General features: G+C 42.1%; 2 protein-coding genes across 4 annotated transcripts; both read left to right on the top strand.

Annotated features, from left to right (window-relative positions):
• The first annotated feature begins 5,268 nt into the window (after positions 1–5,268).
• On the top strand, positions 5,269–7,858 carry dtwd2 (DTW domain containing 2). Of its 2 annotated transcripts, XM_079734330.1 has the most exons (7): positions 5,269–5,447; positions 5,619–5,709; positions 6,043–6,137; positions 6,245–6,292; positions 6,397–6,598; positions 6,872–7,000; positions 7,312–7,858. In XM_079734330.1, exons 1-7 carry the CDS (start codon positions 5,272–5,274, stop codon positions 7,480–7,482), a joined length of 912 nt encoding a protein of 303 aa, XP_079590456.1. In that variant the 5' UTR covers positions 5,269–5,271; the 3' UTR covers positions 7,483–7,858. The 2 variants fall into 2 exon arrangements, with proteins under 2 accessions (XP_079590456.1, XP_079590457.1); XM_079734331.1 differs by lacking the exon at positions 6,245–6,292.
• Positions 7,859–9,672: 1,814 nt separating this feature from the next.
• On the top strand, positions 9,673–20,216 carry LOC307074928 (cytotoxic granule associated RNA binding protein TIA1-like). Of its 2 annotated transcripts, none has more exons than XM_079735340.1 (12): positions 9,673–9,861; positions 10,179–10,275; positions 11,254–11,352; positions 13,336–13,390; positions 13,896–13,983; positions 15,917–15,992; positions 17,301–17,409; positions 17,709–17,804; positions 17,897–17,981; positions 18,470–18,596; positions 19,141–19,310; positions 19,972–20,216. In XM_079735340.1, the coding sequence occupies exons 1-12, from the start codon at positions 9,836–9,838 to the stop codon at positions 20,108–20,110; spliced, it is 1,167 nt and encodes a 388-aa protein (XP_079591466.1). In that variant the 5' UTR covers positions 9,673–9,835; the 3' UTR covers positions 20,111–20,216. The 2 variants fall into 2 exon arrangements, with proteins under 2 accessions (XP_079591466.1, XP_079591465.1); XM_079735339.1 differs by having other exon boundaries at positions 19,138–19,310.
• The last annotated feature ends 1,343 nt before the right edge of the window (positions 20,217–21,559 follow it).

Genomic DNA, 21,559 nt, shown 5'->3' with positions numbered 1-21,559 from the left:
CGCTGCGGCTCAGACCTTACGTCCTAGAGTAGAGCCACATAATATCCGATCATAATATGAAATTATTTTCACCGACTCAAACGCAATTATGAATGTGACGAAAAGCGACCGATGTGAAACTTGACATCAGCGATGCATATTTTATAAATAGTATGTTTTTTCAGCGCATAATATACACTGCAGCACAACCTCATTGGAAAGAAAAAGAACAATATTTGTGTATATTTATCATAACTTTACATGAGTACGAGGTAGTATTATATAATATAATATGATTATATTATATTATTATAATATAATCATATTATAATAATGATTATAATAAATCATTATTATTATTATTAATAATAATAATAATAATAATAACAATAATAATAATAATAATAATAATAATAATAATGATAATGATAATAACAATAATACAAATAGAAAACGAATTAAAAATAATAAGAATAATACATTAATAAAAATACACTTTTGATATATTTAATTGTATTAAATATATAATAGCAATAATACTTTGGCTTTTCAATGCATTTTACATTAGTCACGTTGGCTCTGTCCATATGTCCTGTCAGAGAAGCTTGGAAACTCAACCTTCTTTACTTGTAAACGGTAAAGTACGGCATTGCTGTTTTTAGCACACTTGAAGTAACGTGGCCGTCAAAGAGGAGATACACTGCGCACAGTACTTGGTCATCCAATACAGCCAATAACACGGTATGGAGAAGGGTCACATATAGTCTTCAGATATGTTAGTCTGCAGGTGGTCTATTATTGAGGTATTTATATTTATTTAGGAGATATGACATTCATTTGTAACAGATAGATAGATAGATAGATAGATAGATAGATAGATAGATAGATAGATAGATAGATAGATAGATAGATGGACGGACCGACGGACGGACAGACGGACAGACAGACAGACAAACGGACAGACGGACTGACGGACAGACGGACAGATGGACAGATATACCGATGGATAGATCTATAGATAGTGTAGAAGTTTTCCATAATGCAAAACCACCCTGCAATGTGCCAGAGGCTTTGAGGACTCCTCACATATTAACCAGCCTACATGTTGCGAATGCCTCAGATGAAACACTGGATGCCCCGTTTTCTATTTCCAGATTAGTGCTGAGCAGGAGATCCTCTCTCGAGTGCCCTTAGCTTGAAGCGTGGTCCCCACACCAGTGTTGAGTGTTGGTAGAGAGATATTGCGAATGTTATAAGACATGGCAACAATGGATGCAGAAGACTGCATAAGGACAGATGTGGACACAGTGACCGTGTTACCGTGTGAAGATGATGTTAGGCAGGACCCCGAGTGTTCTGAAGTGGAGGACCTGCAGAATAGGTAAGGAGTCCTTTTTCAATCAAATGATGATTGTAGAATTACCTAGAATAGTGTACAAAATGTTTCTTAGACTTCAACAATCCCTTCATATGGTTATGTCAAATCAGATATAGGTATAGAATTGATTATATTGATTCATCTGAATTTGTTTTACCTGCTGTTATGGGTTCATATATCCCTGCAAATGTATAATAAACAAATATCATATAATATCAATATAAAAAAACATATTATAATATAATATAACATATTATCATATAATATATGATAATATAGTTCCTTCATAATCTCAAGGCCCAAGTGTTCAACACGCTGTGTGTTGTACCTCTGCGCTCAGCCTTCGTCAGGCGGTGCACGACCAGGCGGTCCGACCCAAGATGCAGTGCCTGATGATGGACCCGTCCTTCTCCATGGTCACCATGCAGGGTGAGGACAGCGGCATTGAGTGGGAGACCAGCGCCAGCCGCTGCCCCACGCCGTGGGCCTCCGAGGCTGGAAGCATCGCCCTTGAATCGTACGCAGTGCCCTCCCTCCGTCCCGCCACGCCCGGAGCCCTTCCGGCAGGGAGGATCATCATCGTGATGGATGAGGAGAACATCCTCAGGAGGAAGAGATCCAAAGACAGAGCCCCGAGCGCCGCGAGTATCAGACGGCAGCAGCAAGAGGCTTTAGAAGAGCAGGATGAGGTCATTGGGAGGCCAGAATTAGTGGGGTTCTCGCTTCCAAATGTCAAGGCCGACCAAGAACAACAAAAGGAAGTGGAAAATACTGCAGGAGATCATGAGCAACAAGTGTTCTGCTTGGTGGCCGAAGGCTCTGAGATCCTTAACATCGTCGTTCCTTCTATGTTAGCATCGGTGGACGAGGAAGAAAGCACGGCCATGGAAGACAACCTGTCTTATCTGGAGGAGAGCCTGGTGATCAAGTCTATCGGAACAACCAACGATTACACATCTGGATTGAACGATGACGAGCCCATCTTAACCAAAGCAGTGGCCAGATTAAATGCGAATGAAACTGGTTCCAATGTGATGGATCCACCGGGGGCCCCGGTGACGAAGCCTCCGGCCAGAGAAGCCACTTCAAACATGGATTACTTTGAGAAGTTCACCTTGATCGATGCTCAGGCCCCAGGCAGTCCTGCCGTGATCAAAGAGGGACCAGAGGACCAGCAGGCAGAAGAACAAGAGGAAGCGAAGGAGAGACAGGATACCAAGGAGCCCAGTCTCAGTCAGAGCAGTCGGGCAGTTAGCGTGGACGAGGGGGAGGTGGATGAGGACGAAGAGGACATGGCACTTCTCGATGACGTTTTCTATGGTGGCACCGATGACGTTATGGTCCAAGGGGTTTCTGACGTCGAGGAATGCAGATCCCCTCGACCCCCTTTGAAGCAGAGCGGTTCTGCCTTGTTTGGAAGTCAGGAGGAAATTCTCACTCCCATCTTTCTCCCCGAGGGACCCGCTAAGATCATTGACCAGATTCTGTTTGAAGAGCCCAAAGCCATGGCGTTCCTCTACACAGACCTGTATGAAGAGGCGACAGGCAGCCGGGTGAAGGAGGAGGACACACAGAGCCTGGCGTCCGAGAAGTCTTTCCACAGCCGACACTCCGACAGGGAGGCCAGGGGATACCTGGAGAAATACGTCCTCAAAGACGAGACACCCGTGATGGAGACAGCCAAGAAGGAAAACATTCAGGACGAACTGGAGGGGATTCGATTATTGTCCCAGGATTCGTATGATTTGGGCAAATTGCCCACAAATCTTGATATCAATAACGAGGACGAAATCACAGACTTTTTTAGATCTAGTGGAAATTCCTCCCCATGTGACATGAATCCATTCATGGAGCCAGCCCAGGAGGAGGATGAGGCTCAAGCAAAGATCAGGGCAAGGCTAGAGGTCATAAAGTCAACCCAACAGATGTTTCCATCTGGTAAGCCCAGAGAAAAAGACTGCAATGAAAACAGAACAGAGCAAACACAACCTTCTGAAAGCTATGAGTTTGTGTCAGAGGATACAGATCGGAGTAGTAAGCCTGAGGATGAGTTAGACTCAAGTCTTCCTGATAAACCTGGGATAGAGTTCTCTGATGAAATGCCGAAGCCAGTGGTCCCTCCAAGAAGAAAGGAAGTCACAGCTCCCAAGACTTCCCTTGACCTGACGCCCTTGAGGGCCGTCGAAGGCCCGGACGAAGGAGGTGAGGCGGGTGTGAAGGAAAAGGAGCTGGAGGACAAGGAAACGGCTTCCCCTGTGGAGACGGCGGACGAGGGAGACGGAGAGAGAGAGGAGAGCAGCAGGCAGCAGTGTGCACTGACTGCAGACACAGGCAATACACCCGGGAGTGTGAAAGACGAAGGCGACAGCAGTGACTCGTTCGGAGGAAGCGAAGCAGACAAACAAACAGATATCTCTTCAACTGAAACAGCAAAGATAGATTTGAGATTAGACCAAGAAGGAATCCATGTGACTAAATCTAATGGCGAAGAAGACACACTGTGTCCCCCTACATTAGTGCCTGAGCCTGCTAAGGAGAAAGGACAGTGTGTTATACTGTAGTGGATCTATGGGCAACGATATATCAGACGTTTAAGGTTGCAATGTGTAACATTTGAACGAGCTTGAGCTTAACATAACCGGGACATATTTAGAGACAACGATGATCGATAGTGATTTCATTAATGTTATCAATCAAATATATTCTGATATATTTGCTGATATATTATCCAATAAAAAAATGCTGGCCGCCCATGCCATACTCTTTGTTGACAACTCATGCCCCCACCAGCCAGCCGAGCTTTGCCAGCTTGCACTAGTAAGAGTGGACAGAACACAGTGTTATTGAGTTCCTCCCGCTTACTCATTTGGAGGGGTTCAATCTTAGACATTACAACTTCAACTTGGTCTGTATTTCTTGTTCATCATTAATTTAATAGAATCGTATCTTATCTGTACAGCATATACTGTATAGCAATTAATTCTACAACTATAGTTGCTGACACAAGGTAAATGTCACATTTGTATGCAATTTAAAAATAACGGAGTAGCTGTTTATTTGGGTACATTTTTCAGAATTGTACTCTTTTTACTTTAATGTGATTATCATTATAGTAAAGTATATAAGTACAATGTCTTGCTTAACCATTGAGGCCATTTCAACAATATCCTTCAAAATGAAGTCCTGTATTTGGCGTTGTAACATAAAGTCCATTATTGGGCATTGTAACATCAGGTCCTGTATTGGGCAGTGTAACATTAAGTCCTTTATTGGGCAGTGTAACGTAAGGCCCTGTATGTATGTAGTTTAAGCGATTCAGGGTTCTGCTTCAAGAATTAAAGAGAGGTTGAAGCAAGTAATGTGTGATCATAAGTATTAAAACCAGAAGCCTTTGACTGCCCTGCTGATGACATATGAACCCCAGTGTGACGCTGTAAATGTGATATTATCCAGTTTCCCAGTTATTAATAGACCGTGTTTCCTCCTTAGCCGGACACACTGTCTAACTAAACTGTGGTTTGAACAAAAACAAAAGCCTCAATATGAAGATCAAACACTGTTAAATTACAAATCTCTTATATTTCGCTTTCTCCAAACTATTTCATTTGAGTTCTGGAATTTAACAATTACTAAAAAATCGTTGTGGCAACTAGCAACTAAAGACCAGTTCAATTGGGTGTTCTTGGGCTAAATATATCGCGAATAGACCGTCAGTAAAAGTAACCATTGTTAATGTTTTTAATGTTTTAAAACCAACCAACCCTCTGCCAAACTAGTAGATGCCTTTCACGCTTCTCCACCACCACGGCAGGTGGCAGCACCGCGTTCATTGCAACCTACCAGCTACCAACTATGACGGCGTAGAGGTAGGCGTTTCACGTCCTGGGCGCATGCGTGAGATTCAGGCGTTTGCAATGGAGGATTGTATTCCTTCTGAGGACCGTCGGTCTCCTGCCTTTTGTGATGATGAAAACCATTCCGACTTCTGTGAGGAAAGTTCGCCAGAGGACGCAGAAATAGACGTATTCGGTGGTCTTGCTGCCCTCCCTGTAGAGGTGTGTGAGAGACGCCCCACGTGTCTACGATGCGGGTATGTTATGATGAGGATCAGCTTCACCAGATGGATCATGTCTGGTTTCCCTTTCGTTTTCTCACATTGAGGAGGTTAATTTATGGTAAGAAAGTTCACAGTCTATTGGAGACTTGCTGGTTGTGGGTCTACATCATCTCTATTCGTCCTCTCCCTCTTCTCCCTCTGCAGCCGCCCTCAGAAGGTCTGCCTCTGCCCCTTTCTGCCTGTGATTCCTCTGGAGGTGTCTACATGCTTGTATATTGTACAGCATCCAGCAGAGGTATGTGGGTCAATTTTTAGCGCAATTTAAACAATCAGTCCTACATGATTCGAAAAAAATCGGTTAAAATAAACATTTGTTGACAATTGAGAATGATGCATGCAGTAAATCAAACTTAGACTGAATCCTATAGGTCTTCGATACACCAGTATTTTGATTATTTCCTTTGATTGTTCTCAACAGAACTCACTTCCTCATCTGCTAAATTTTAATGTTATTATCTAAACAAAAAATGCATAAACCGAAATACAACCAATTCAGTATTAATATAAACAATGAGCCTACTCACTATATAGCTCCTACACTGTGATCATCTAGTTGGATTATTTTCAGGAGAGCAGAGTCCTGCGCACAGTGCCCCTCCTCGCTGCTTGCCTGCCTTCAGGGAAATGCAACGTCATAGTTGGCAGGAGATTCAGTGAAGAGAGGTAATACAAACCAATCCGAAATATCATGTATGAGTTGTTTCTGGCTGCATCACTCAAAGCCATGATTTGTTAACTGTTTAATTACTTCACTTTTTACTTTAATGCAGGATTCCTAGTGTGCCCTTGACGTTCCTGAATGGCAGCAACAAACAATTGTATATAATTAATAATAATAAATACAAATAAAGAAAACTATGTGTACACAATTTTACCTACTTTTGAACGGGCTGTTGACTAGTCTTTATTGTGTACCACTCAGGTACCCTGACCTAGCAGCAGTGTGCCGAGACCCCAGAACCCTGATCATGTATCCGGGCCTTGGGGCCAAGAACCTGGAGGAACTGCTGCAGTCTGACCCAGAGGCAAGGAGCCTAGGCTACAATGTGATCTTAATAGACGGCACCTGGAGCCAGGCCAAGGATCTCTTCCTGAGGAACGACCTGCTCCACCTGCCCAAACAGGTTTGTACGATTCCTCACTGTAGGTGTCCTTGAGCCAGAAGCCTCACCTCCACCTTGGCCTGTTTGGATCATCTGTGGCTAAATAGTTCACTATGAACTGCACAGTACTTCACGACACACTTTAAACTGTTCACTATAAACTGTACATCACTACACACTTTCAACAGTTCAATATAAACTGTACATCAAAATATTTCAGTTTAAAATGTACAGTACATCACCACACAACCTATGGGTGACTGATGCTTGCCGATGTGATTTTGATCGGAGCAGGTCCAGCTCAGCAGCACTCTGTCCAGTCAGTATGTGATCCGCACTCAGCCCACCAACATCTGTCTTTCCACCCTGGAGTGTGCCGCCCTCACGCTGTCCACGCTGGAACGGAAGGAGAGCATCAAAGAGGTGACCGCGTCAATGCATTTCTATACATTTCTATTGTACATGTAGGAAATACATAGTTTAAAGATTTTTTTTCAGAAAATGACCTCAAATATACAACTAATCAGAGTGCATTAATGCATGCTAGAAGTTGCATACACCTGTCAGGTCCAAAATTTAACCCCAGAATTATTTTTTTTGATTGCAAAACAGGAAAGATCTACTGCCAAGCAATTCACCTGATTGTTTTTAACCTGCCAAATATTGAATCTATTAGTCATGGCTGGTGGCTGGGGTTAATTGTGGCCCCACCTTTTTTCTTACACTCCATCCAGGTTCTGTTGAGGCCCCTGAACGCTCTCTGCACCTTCCAGCTCCAGCATGGCGCTCAGGTCCACCACAGCAAGGAACATCTGCTGAGGAACGGGCTGTACGACAGGCCCATGCCCAAGAACAAACGCAAGATCAAGAGGATGGAGAAACTGGTGACTGACCAAAACATTTGACCAGCGGCTCCAGGCAGCGGTCTGGTTTTATCAGGGACTTTGGGGAGAAACTGGGTATGGATTTGGCTATCAGATGCCAAACCAGTGGAAACGCAATATAAATTTAAAAACGGGTGACATTGGAACTATCTACAAATTATTCAACATAGCAGTCATCAGGTTTGTGTTTACATCGTTTGGACGGAAAGGCCTCTGATTGGAAGGTGCTGGACAATTTTATTGCAATGTATTTTTACATTTGAAGTGCTCAGTTTTCAAGTCAACATGGTTTGTTCCCTATACTGTCTAATTGGGATAACTGCACTGTGTAAGAAAATGAAGACATTTATGGGTTTTTTATATTCATTAAAACATTTTGATGAACATTGCATCAAAACATACCGAAGTATAATCGTAAATACTTTGGTTCTGATGTTGCTCTTAGCTCTTCCTAGCAGGGGCGTAGGAATGAGTTTAACATTGGGGGGGGGACACATATCGGAAACCTGACAGATCCGTTAATGGTTTGAACAGAAATATGTCATAAATTAAATACACTGAAAAAATTCACAAATATATTTTATTCTACTAAAAATATACATTTGTAAATGTAAAGGAAAGCACATTTTGAATGGCAGTAATGAACTGATAAATATCAAATCAATTCTTTAATTGCACGCTCAATAATCCAGTTTTTTAGAATAAGAAGCGGTGAAAAGACTCTGTGTTGCGCTTTCAAAATAAAATAAAATATTTTTCTCCCCCGGTATTATTTTTAGGTGGGACAGATGCGCCTGTCTCCAATATTGGAGGGGACACGTCCCCCCCGGTTCCTAGCCCTTGCTTCCTAGTATATTATTGCGACAAACCATTTGAAAAAAACTAAAACTAATGTCTATAAAGTTATTTCCATATGGCAACAAAACAGCTCTGTACAGTTGAAGTGTGTGTCCGTTTTCCTCGCCACTTTAATGTGTGTATTTTAACCTCACCCCAGGTCCCTTTTCAACAACAGTAAAACATTTTTTTTAACGGACAAAAAGCATTCTTACACATTTATGTTTTGTGCTCTCTTCAAAACCCTTATTGGACTTGTTTCTGGATGTTATGTAATGGCAATAACTATTTGACACTAGTAAACAATAACGCGGCTGGTGTTTACTGGCTTTCAGTATAGACTGGCGGCTATAGAAGCGGCCTGGAATTAGTTTACAGCTGAGTCACATTCATTTATCTATCCACACAGACCTTTATGCTTACCTCCAAGTTTTGGAAAAACATTTTGTCCATAGTAAGTCAATCACACCCTCGTTCATTTCTAACTGCAGTGATGCACTTGTCATATAGAGAATAAAGCAAAACCGCTCACTTATATTGTGGTAAAATAGGTCATGACACGATACTTGAAGGACTGTTTGTTATTTAGCTTGTGGGGAAGATAAATGATACTTCAACATTGAATACAGAAAGTCCTATAATGGTATACAATGTAATATCCATAGATCATATTATGTTGACTATGCATGGATGTCAATGGGTATGTATTGGTGTCTAGTTGATGCATCGCTGCAATAAAACATTAACATTTGGGGAAAACACACCGCACAGAAGGAGAACCAATAGGTCAGTTGTAGGAATCCACTACCCCCAAACCAGCACACTACAACAGACTATTTAAATTAATATTTTTTTCCTGTAATTTGCACAGCACTTCTGCAGTAGAATCAACCGTGGCTTGCACCAGTACCGCTGGAACACTTTACACTTGCACTTTACACTTTACTACACCACTTTACTTATTATTAATGATTACCATTGTCTTTGTTTCTCTTGTTATAACTGACTTTACTTTATTATTACTATTTATTATTGTGATCTATACTGCTACCTCATTTTACTTGTTCTTTACATATTTGTATTTTTACTTATCTTTAGTTACTTTATCTTGTATTGTTGCTGCTATGTGGCTGTTGAGGATGATGATGATGATGATGATGATGATGATGATGATGGTAGATACTTTATTAATCCCCAAGGGAAATTCGAGGAACCAAGCCTAAGAATTGTACTCTTGTGTACAAGATACAATAGGACTAGAATAAGATGTAATAAAGGTGATTCCGATTCTGGATCCACTAGGTGCGTGCGCACCTATCTCCGGATCACAGGCTGGTCGGCAGTGCGCATGCGCTAGCCGCTCCGCTCCCCGCCATCTTTACTGCATGCTTTGTTCATTCTGGAGCTAACAGGGTCGACTAAATCACATTTACACCCCGATATAACCCTCTGAAACCCGCAGCGCGTTGATCCACGACGGTCGTGGACTTGTACCCGGGGTTCAGTTGGTTTTGTGGTTTCCAGTGAGTGAGAGAAGATGGACGACGAGCAGCCCAAGACCTTGTGAGTGTGATTGTTAACATGGCTAGTACTAGGATGTGCCCTGGTACTGTTAACATTAACGTGGTTTGGGTTTGCAATGGACATATACAATCCGTGAGAGCACCCGTACCAGGACAGATGGTCGCTGTGGCTGTTGGATGGGAAGGTTGTGTTTGGCCTGATGTTGGGTAATGTTTGTAGTAGGAGTGACGCGGACGTAATGTTAATGTTAACGTGAGCGGAGCGGGCTCCTCAGCTTATATACGATGCTCCGTGACTCCCTGTGTAACCTAGATCGTCCACTCATCCATGTGTTGTGTGTTTGTGTCTCTGTCCAGGTATGTGGGGAACCTGTGCAGGGACGTGACGGAGGCCCTGATCGTGGAGGTCTTCGGACAGATCGGACCCTGCAAGAGCTGTAAAATGATAGCAGATGTAAGCCATCTACACTTTGTTGTATCATAGAAAATAATTACTCATTTGGGTCCCGTCCAGCTGTTCTTACTCCATACTCCGCATATGTGTTGGATCTAGGTAGCCGGGCTGATCCAAAAAAATAACACTGAGTTTGTTAGGGTTTCTGGTGGAGGGTGCCAGCAATGTTGGAGAATATAATTGAACTGGGTTGACATGAGTGGGATTCGTAGATTGGTTTTATTCTGTATCCACATCGACAAGATCGCCACTAGACTATTCATAGCTATACCCTGTATTTTGAATCTCAAAGGGAAGTCTATTGCACGTTCTGGAGGTTGTAAACAACTGCACTGGTTATATTGGAGCTTGCTTATGCTCCGACCATCATTTTTATTTGCTACAATACAACAGTAATGTAACTATTACATTTTTTTCTGCCCATTTGGCACCAATTTCCCTATTAGTAATTACTGGAAGATTCCTCCTTTGTGCTTTGTTAGCTCACCGTTTCATTTCCCACCGTTCTTTTCGGGGGGGACTATTTCTTGCCCCTCTGAAAGCGAAATTATACTTCTGTTGATCTTTATAATGTGAAGATTATGTCCCCAACAAGACTACCATAAAGTGTCCTGAAAAGACAAAGAATGCAGTCCATCCGCCCTGATGTAAAGATAAAGATTTGGCGAGATGAACTGGCCTGTGGTGGTGGCCTCGGCTGAGCAGTCAATGCAGATGCCCAGGGCATGGCTGTTTCATGTAGAAGACCAGGGCATGTGTACAGTAGCCGCTCCATTTAGAGGGCTATGTATACCTACGCTGGCTGTTTAATGCCAAAGTATTGTAAGGGGTTGTTTGTATAATATGGACCTCTGAAGCACTCTCAGACCAAATGTGACCATGGGCTATGCAAATAAACTGGACATGACGAGCTGTTCAATGAAGTGCAAACATGAAAACCCCACCATCGAATTTCAAAAAAAAATCTTGCTTTTGCAGATGGCAGGGAATGACCCATACTGCTTTGTGGAGTTCTATGAGCATAAACACGCTATTGCCGCACTCACGGCCATGAACGGGCGGAAAATCATGGGGAAGGTAAGCGATTGATTCTACTGGGTGAGTAGGGAGGGAGGGAGCAGTCAGGGAGTCGGAGAGGAAGACCACTACATAGTCACCTGAGATACTCCAGCTGACAACACCTTCATAAAGGAGAAATCCCATGTAAAATGGATCTGGGATATGTTTAGTATGATAACGAGTTGGAATGTTCGTTTGGGAGCAAAAAAGCGTATAAAGACGTATTCTTAAGTTGGCTGTTTTTAGCCAACACTTCTTTGGTAGTATAATAAGGGTCTTAACATATAAAACAAGGCATTGATAACTTTGTAAGTGTACAGATTGTTTATTAAAAAGGACATTTTATAAACACAATACCATCAGTAGTGCACCCGTCGACGCCATCTTGTTTTTAAGACTCGATAAGTAGATTGGCAAACACAGAGCTTGCGTGTTGTTGACGGATGTCACAAGCTCTGTGTTCGTCAATCTACCTAGAATGCGTCTATATGCACTTTTTTTCTCCCAAACGAACATTCCAACTCGTTCTTACCAAACACATCATCATACAAAACATATCCCAGATCCATTTTACACCGGATTTCTCCCTCAACACTAACGTGAAGCACCATCTGAACAAATATCACCTCCATGAAATTATGATAAATGATGGGATGGATGATCATGAATTTCCCTGATTACATTCAAGTCACTGAATTGCTGTTCCATTGAAAATGGAAGTTGGTTGTTTTATACGACAACTTATTTTTAAACGAGTCAATATTGTACAGTTTCAGTTCCGTCTAGATAAAAAACACCTTCATATTCTGGTTTGTTTTGTGGTGTCGAACTCATCGATGGGATTTAGTAAAATCATCCATTGCATTTCTATCATTTGTAGCTCAGCTTGTGCACATTTTTTGTTTATTTCTTGCTAAAGTCACGAATGGAATATGTTTAACAAGCATTATAGTCACAAGTGTTCAAAGGAATTTTTTATCCTTAAAAAAGTAATAGAATAAGGCAGAAGGGATGAACATTCATTAGGGTCAATTGGTATTTTTTATTTATGGTATTTTTTATTATTATTACATTCATAAACCCTGCTTTACCTAGGCTAATACTTTCAGAAGATTAATATTGTTTTATGTATTGGAGACATAATATAATTGACCAATTAAGATATTGTTTGTTTGTGTAAGCTGTTACAATGTAAACGGGTTAAATTATGAAAGCAGGGCCAGAGTGCATCAAATAATATTAGATCTCATATATAGGAACCTTATTTTAGCAAGATAAAAAACATAAGAAAATTTACTATTTGGTTGCCTTAGAGATTATAACCTTGTAGTGACATTGACTTTAACTGCAGGCTCTCCTTTGATGTGTAGGAATATTCATTTGTATATTAATTTAGCATGCATGCTTTTTACTATTGTTGTGATTACATTTCCTTTCGTCTTTCTCTAAGGTTGAGTTTCTAAATTTTATTTTAATGTTACTCTTCCCACCATTGTTATAGAAGTTATTTGGATATAGAATCCAAATAAGAACAACCTCAATTAAGACCCATTCAGTTGAAAATATTTTATCCTCAACAGGTATTGAAGGACCATTTGAGGAGTATTACAAGTTCGTAAATTTCACTTGTTTGTAAGTCCCTTGTTATTTGGACCTTACTTGCTAGAATTTCCTCAAGTTCTCACAGTGAGCCTCACATCTTCATAGCTATGAGCCAAACTTCATAATTTCCCTCTCTATATAAGATCCAGTTTTTTGTTTGAATTAAAGTTCCAAACGGACAAGCCTAAATTAAAATGAATACATGAAATATGCCAATAAGAATGGGTGTATTACACAACAAATCAAACCCCAGGGTTTACATGCATACCACCTATCCTTTATAAATGAAGCTCTGTCATGTCAAATTGGTTTAGGAAAAGCCCCCCTCAGCAGACATGTGGAACACAGTCTCACTAGACGCCTCTCTCCCTCCTCTGCACTCCTTCTGTTCCTCTGCAGGAGGTCAAGGTGAACTGGGCGACCACCCCGAGTAACCAGAAGAAAGACACAAGCAGTGAGTGCAAACGGATTGTTTTTGTCCAGGTCATACATAAATGTAGTACTTTAACAAAACATATGGTACACTAGGAGGAAATTAATATTTAAAAAAAAGTGGTTAATTAAAATACTTTCTAGCTCAGGTTGCAATGTGTAAGGTTGAGCCCTTTCCGGTTAATAGGAGGGATACTTTCCGAGTCAAAGACTCGGAAAGTATAGTTCTGTCTAGTAGGGTTCTGTCTAATCCAAGGCAGGGAGGCCTGAGCGGAAGGGGCTTTGGGAGGGTCTATAGTAAGATTCTTGTCAAAGAAAGGGGTACTGACCAGCATATTGTATTGGTAGACAATATCAGTTATAGGATTTGACTTTATTGAAAAGGTTATTAAAATCACTATCAGTCAGCGCCGACTACAGATATGTCTGGGTCACTAAATGCTTTGAGCAAGCTGAAATGTTACTTTAATATCTGCAATTTTTAAACCCTCTACAATGCAATCTGATCTCATTTCCCCGTGTCTTAGATCACTTCCATGTGTTTGTTGGAGATCTAAGCCCTGAAATTACCACAGACGACATTCGAGCAGCGTTTGCTCCGTTTGGCAGAATATCGTGAGTATATGCAATATTGATCATCAAGAGATCGACCTGAAATTCAATTGGCTCGCTTTCCACTTTTCATGGATTGACAAATATTTTTCCTATACTATTTTATTTGAAAGGATAAATTATCATTTTTTAATAAAACCTTTTTAATTACACTATTGTTTTGGTGAAAAAAAATTGTTAAAGGTCCCATGGCATGAAAATCTCACTTTATGAGGTTTTCTAACATAAATATGAGTTCCCCTAGCCTGCCTATGGTCCCCCAGTGGCTAAAACTTGCGTTCGGTGTAAAACGAGCACTAGGTGTTCTGCTCGCCTTTGAAAAATTGGAGGCTCAAGCGCACTGATTTGGAATGTGGTCCCATATGTCATCATAAAGGATCTAAGCTTCTCCCGTTCTCTGCCTTGCCCACCCTGAGAATTTGGCCCACCAATAAGACACGACTGTGCGAGCGCCACCTGTGTGTGTGTGTGTGTGTGATTACACACACTGTAACGCAAGTGTTTGCTGTTAGTGTTATGGCGCATAACACGGCGGTTCTTTGACGTCTCTTATATTTCCACAACAAGACCGTATTTGGGGTTATCTCAGCCATGGTTGAGAAGGAATTGGGGGAAAGGAACTTTGGCTTTGACTCCCTGAAGAACATGAACTGCGACATGCTGCCGGTTGCCGCGAGGCACCACCGCCCGGCAGCAGGCAGCGCGCGGTTCAGTCTACTTCAGATTGATGTGGGAGTGGAGAACCAGAGACGTCGGAGAACCAGACAAAGTCGTTTGTGATTCATAATATCGTCTGGAGGCGCACACAGCTTTTGGCCGTGATAACATGTATTATATGATATAGATATCTATGTATTATATGATATTATTTAGATATAGAGCTCCAGGACTGTAACGCTAGTGTTGTACACTTGTTATTTGCATAACCATTCTGCTGTTGGTGTTATGGTGCATAACACGTCAGACTCTCGTCTTTGGTATTTCCATGATGAGACTTGTAGTGGGGGTTATCTCCGCCATGGTTGAGAATGAATTGGGGGAAAGGAACTTTGGCTTTGACTCCCTGAAGTACATGAACCACGACATGGAGGAGAAAGGGATTGTTGGCCATAAATGTCTCCCGCTTGAGCCCTGCTGACCGCTGCCGAGGCGGTGGTCCCTCGGCAACGAGGCTCCGGCGGGAGAAAACCGCGGTCAACAATCGCGGGCAACAATCCCTTTCTCCTCCATATCGTGTTTCAGTCTACTTCAGATTGATGTGGACGTGGAAGAACCAGAGACGTCGGAGAACCAGACGTGGTCGTTTGAGATTCATAATATCGTCTTGATGCTCACACAGCTTTTGAACGTGATAATATATATTATATGATATAGATATCTATGTATAATATGATGTTATTTAGTTATAGAGCTCCAGGACTCCCGTTTGTTCTAGAATATTTACAGAACACGGCTAAAGGCTGTGTGCGCCTCGCCATTGCGATATATCCAATGTATACAGAGCGTATGGTACCGTGGCTGCTAGCTGCTCAGAGCCTCACCCCGACCCTCCTCCTTGACCCGCCTCTCTCCTCCTCATTTGCATTAAAGCTACAGACACCGAAACGAAGCATTTGGGGAAAGCTCAATGTGCGACTGGCTCGTAGTGGCTGTAATTCTGCACCACGGCTGAATTTCAGGAACTTCTTCAAATACTGTGTTTGGGCCTACTAATATCTATATTAAAGCATCCATAAAGTAGCATGCCATGGGACCTTTAAAGTTGTTCAAGGGGAGGTCTATTTTGTGAAAGACACGAAGTCCGCCTCTGATAATACGTCCCTCACCCGGCTCCTGTGAATCTCTGTGTTCCTTTTCTCCAAAACTGTCACAACGTTTATTGAACAGATATTTTCATGCCCTTGATACCTGTTTCTGTGTGTCTGTATTTCTGCAGTGATGCCAGAGTGGTCAAAGATATGAATACAGGCAACTCCAAAGGCTATGGCTTTGTCTCTTTCTTCAATAAATGGGTATGTGTCTAAAGCAGAGGTATTTAACAGGGGGTCCGAGACTCCTAGGGGGTCCGCGGAGGTACTGCAGGGGGGTCCGCGAAAGTTTTGGTTGATTAGACATTTTTTTTATATTCCCCCCCCCGCAATTTTTTCCACAAATTGAAATGTCTTTAAATACACATTAACATGAATCCAACACACTAGCCGCGTTTACATGGACACTTTTGATCCAATTTCTAATCATGCGATCTGAATGTACTATAGATAGGCTATGGCATTTACAAAAGTGGTAAGCGAAGCGTCTGTATGTCTATCGCACACACCTGACACATCTGAACTGGCTGCGACATTTTTATGTATTTGATTTTAATGAAAGCCCAGCAGGAGAGAGCTTTTCTCTGCCTGCTCCTTCAATTAAGAAGGACAGCACAGCAACGTCAGTTTCTCGTCCGGTCTTTATACCTACCCCCTCCTCCGCCGCAAACAATGCGAGTGCGCAGCCAAGACTGTTGGGAGAGAGGGAGTGCTGTTATATAAGGGATGATGTCCAGAACGCCGGTCATTATCGGGAAAATAAGCGATCAGCAGAGAAATAGTCCGCCAAAGACGTTGACGTCGCTTAGCAACCGGACACGCTGGGGTTGATAAGTTACCGGACTACTTGCGGAGTGTTAAGAAAGACACTAACAAACTTCACTAATTTTCGGTTCCACTTTTATGTTTTAAAAATGTCCATTTGAATAGCATTCATGCAAGTTTACATGCAATTGACAGACATTGTTTATCTTGGCAGGTATCAGTTTATTATGTTATGTTTATGAATGGCAGTGGCAAGGCCACCCTACTCAATGTACCTTGCACATGTTTAAAATAAAAACATGAATATATGAACCTGTGTATTATTTGAATATCTTAGTATTGAATGCAAAATAACAAGGTACATTTATACATGGCACTATAGGACCAGTTTAATATAAAACACATTTTTATACAATATATAAGTAGGGGGTCCCCGCTCCATCTCTCCATCAGTTTGGGGGTCCTTGGCCTCGAAAACGTTGAAGACCCCTAAAGGATCCAATTAAATATACACTATTTTAAGTTTGGCATATTTTGCGGTGGATTTTGTTGCTTTCAGTGTTGTCTAAAGTGCAACGAATACTTTGTGTATGATACTATCTCGATTGTAATGGATACTTTATTTATTGCATAGGATACATTATAGGTTCTATAACCTTAACACAACACCATTGATGCTTCTTTATCCAGTTTACTACATTGGTTGTTGGCATGCTGCCTTTTCCATGATTGTGTGCGTGTGTTCAGGACGCGGAAAACGCCATACAGCAGATGGGAGGCCAGTGGCTCGGCGGGAGGCAGATCAGGACCAACTGGGCCACCAGGAAGCCTGCTGCTCCCAAGGCCAGCCACGAATGTGAGTTTGCGGACGTCTTCTATATCTTTTTCAGGTTGATGGGTCCTATGATCCATAAGATGTGAGACTATAAGAGAACTCATTGCATTACAGACGATTTATTAATAACGATTGTTTCATCACATGAACATGGACGTGGATCTGAAATGGAGTTGAATCTTTGAGCATAACATTTCATTGCTGTATAGACTGAGCATGGACCTCAGAAACCCGGTGATGTGTCTACCACAGTGAATGCATATGGCTCCTTTAGCTTATTGACATGGCTGTGTTTTGTGCTTGATGTTGTTGAAACGCAGCCAACACCAAGCACCTCTCGTTTGAAGAGGTGGTGAACCAGTCCAGTCTGAGTAACTGCACCGTGTACTGTGGAGGGGTGACCACCGGCCTCACCGGTAGGAACCAAGCTCAGCAGCTCTACACTCACTGTAAACCACGGCCCCCAGTGGCGTACTGCTTCTAACTCCAGCACTCTCGCTGTTTTCAGAGGACACCATGAAACAGACCTTCGTGCCCTTCGGTCAGATCATGGAGATCCGGGTTTTCCCAGACAAAGGCTACTCCTTCGTACGGTAGGAAAACTTCAAATGGAAATGGATAGTTGGATTTCTTAGTTTTTGGGTATTTCTTTTTTTCAATGTTTAAACAGGCAAACTATACAACAATAAACAATAAACTCTACATACTAATGACCGGTATTTGGGTAAGGGAAGTTGGTTGTGCTTTTCTGTTGATTCAACATAAAGAATCGTTTTCACATTATCTTAGTAGTGCTTGTGATGTGGTGCAATTTCATGGTGACTTTGCATGCTATACAAACCGTCTTTTCTATTTTATGATCATTGGAAGTAGGATACCCCCAAACGTTCATAACAGTGTGCCTTAACTGAAAGTTTAGTGGGTCTTTTTTCCACTGGGAGCACTCACGCCGGCACCGCCGTACAGCCACACTTTAACACCCAGCAGTGCTCCAAACCGTTCTCCATCACCAGGCACCCTCTTGAACACAGACCTTAAATTCTAGGGTGTCTTCTGATGCACTGTTGGTCTGATCTTCTAGGTTCAACTCCCACGAAGAGGCGGCCCACGCCATAGTGTCTGTGAACGGCACGTCGGTGGAGGGCTACGTGGTCAAGTGCTACTGGGGAAAGGAGACCCCCGACATGATGAGCAGCCCCATGCAGCAGGTGCAGTGTACCCCCCGCATCCTCCTCCATCACTGAACCCCAACGCATGAGACCGACTACGAGATGGGAGCGTTCAGACTAATACACATCCTTATCTATTGCTTGTCCCAAAATTGATTTTGTATGCAGTGAGACAAGAGATAATTATTTGTGCATGCGGGCTCTGTACTAAGCCCATTATGCTCATGTATATGCGGCTAAAAATAGAACTGGCACGGAATGAAAATCCAATTTAATGTGTCCTTATGTTTGAGACGGAGCTCCTCGAATTTAATGGGCAGTGTTCAGACTCGTAAGCAACGTGATGACAGTTGTGTCCACTCTGACAGGCTGTGTGACTTGTAAACAAAGAGCGGTACAAGTGGGCCAGCATTTAGTTTTCCTGGATGATATCAGTTAGAGGATGCGTTTTTAATCTTAACATTGAAATCACTAATGTATTTTGACATTTTAGAGCACCGTGTTCCTTCAGAGGAGTGAGTCAGGTCTTCGTGCCCCAGTGTGATTGGCCCTTGTGTGATTGTCCACTGTTTTCCCTCAGAAGAACAAGGTGGGCTTCCCGGTGCAGCAGTACGGCGGGGTTGGGGGCCAGTGGGGGCAGTGGTACGGCAACACCCAGCAGGTGGGCCAGCAGGTGGGCCAGTACGTGGCCAGCGGCTGGCAGATGCCCTCCTACGGGGTCTACGGACAGCCCTGGAACCAGCAGGGCTACAGGTGAGCTGTGCTGCTTCCTGGTGGTTCTGTTACATTTACATTGAGGGCATTTAGCTTTTATCCAAAGCAACTTACCAAAGCAAAGTACATTTGTCAGGAAAAAGAGAAACAATATATCGCTGTTGGAACAGTAATGATGTTCATAGAATCAAGTGCCAAATACTTACCATTACTAGGTTAACCTGTTGTTTTATCCCTGTATAAAACAACGATACCTAGGATAAGATGCTAAGTACTATTTTTAAGTCCAAGGAATGCAACATACAATAAGTGCATACATGTTTTCTGTTAACTCCCCTTCATGACTTTGGCTCCCTGGCTGCAGCTGTGATGAGACTTAATTAGGGAGATGGGGAATTAGGAGGCTACAGTAGCAGCACATCAATTTAAAACAAGAACTACAGAACCAACGATTTTTTATTTGTTGTATTCATTTAATCACAATAATGATGATGATAAAAAAATTAACAAAATAAACTGTGTATGAATGGGTTATTGTAAAGCTCTTTGAGTGGTCACTTGTCAGTATAGTGCTATATATATGCAGTCCATTTACAATATAAATAATGGTCTATAACCTTGTGTTGCCCTCGTGGTCTTCCTGTGTGTGTGTGTGTGTGTGTGTGTGTGTGTGTGTGTGTGTGTGTGTGTTGCTCCACAGCGGTCTGCACGCAGGCGCCGGCTGGACTGGCGTGGGCGCCGTGAGTGACGCCGGCATGGGCGAACCGGGACAAGGAATGAACGGAGCGGTTTTAGCCAGTCAGACAGGCATGAGCACGGCCGGCTACCACCCACACTGATGGGTGGCCCAGAGAGCGTGGCCGCCGTCACCTGGATGCTACCTGAAGATGCAATACTGAGGACAAAGAGGGGCGGGGTCGTATGTGTGCTCCCATCATTACAGCACACGTGATTATTAATCTATAATGGGGAGGGGGGGAAGGGGCGTAGGCCACCTCATACACTTACACAAGTCTGTACATTTTAGGTGGATGAAAGGTGTGTGTGTGTGTGTGTGTGTGTGTGTGTGTGTGTGTGTGTGTGTGTCGAAATTCTATTAACAAGAAAAATGCCCGTTCATGTTGGACCCCAGAAAGGTCTACAGCGTTTTTATTTTGTTACTGATAAAGATATTAGGAGTTACTTCTGTTTGTCAGGTTGGATTTCACATATTAGGTTTGACAATTTCGTGTTTTGTCCAATTTAAGAATAAATATAAGCAATGCTACAATGAAATGACATGAAACAAGATATTTTTGTTCAGGAAAGATGGGTGAAATGAAAGTCCTATTTTTCTTATTAGATTTTCAATATCAAATGACTTGCAGGGACTTCTGCCGTGGCTCTTACGTTAAAAGGCAGACAAAACATTGCACAAATTATGACTCTTGCTTACTTTTACAGGACAATTAGCTGTTGCAAATTCAGGATCTACTCTAATCCTTTTGCATTCCTTTCACCTTTCTCTAAATATCGCTGTTATTTAACACAAACGTGACTCAGTCTTTCGGTTCTACTGAAGCTGGATCGACATTTTGACAAATGTTCCAAGAAAGCTTGCCTACTCTTTGACGAAAGGGTTGATGTTAATGCAGTTTGTGTTTAATGTGAGATTGTATAAATGTCACCAGGAGATGTTTTGTCCACATTTGTTGTACATTTAGGGCTGGGGGCAGGGTGGCATTAGATACAGTGCCAAGTGTCCCCAATGGAAAATTACATTGCTTTGGTTATTTTATGTATTTAAGTGCACTTTCATGACCCGTATTAATGAAAAGGATTACATTTTGTGTGCATTGAGCCCCCATTTTGTTTTAGATGTAATTTGAAGATCGATTTATTTTCTTTTTTTATATATAATCATCAAAAAACAATGCAGTGCCTGAGAATTATTTCAGATTTCTTCCTTTGACAACAGAAACCATATCAGTACCACATAGGTTCTGCTTTGTTCCATTAAAATACCGATGCTTAAAACATGAAAGTTCATCTCATTATTTAACAGTGCAGAACCACTAGTACTATAAACATTAATGGTGCCTTTTGGTGACCTAATTTTGTTTAAAAAATATATATATATAACCACATCCTGTTTTTATAAAATAACACACTTTCCAACACCGATTAAACGAGTTTCAATTAACATTCTATTATATTCTAAGATAAACATTCTATTTAATATCTACGACGACGTGATTTTGAAAAGCAGTAATATAAGACCGCCCCTTGCTCACGTGATCATCTCGCTA

This window comes from Pollachius pollachius (genome assembly GCF_949987615.1).
Source record: "Pollachius pollachius genome assembly, chromosome: 4".
Classification (NCBI taxonomy): Eukaryota; Metazoa; Chordata; class Actinopteri; order Gadiformes; family Gadidae; genus Pollachius; species Pollachius pollachius.
Note: the sequence above shows the minus strand (reverse complement) of the source record. Positions and strands in the feature narration are given on the sequence as shown.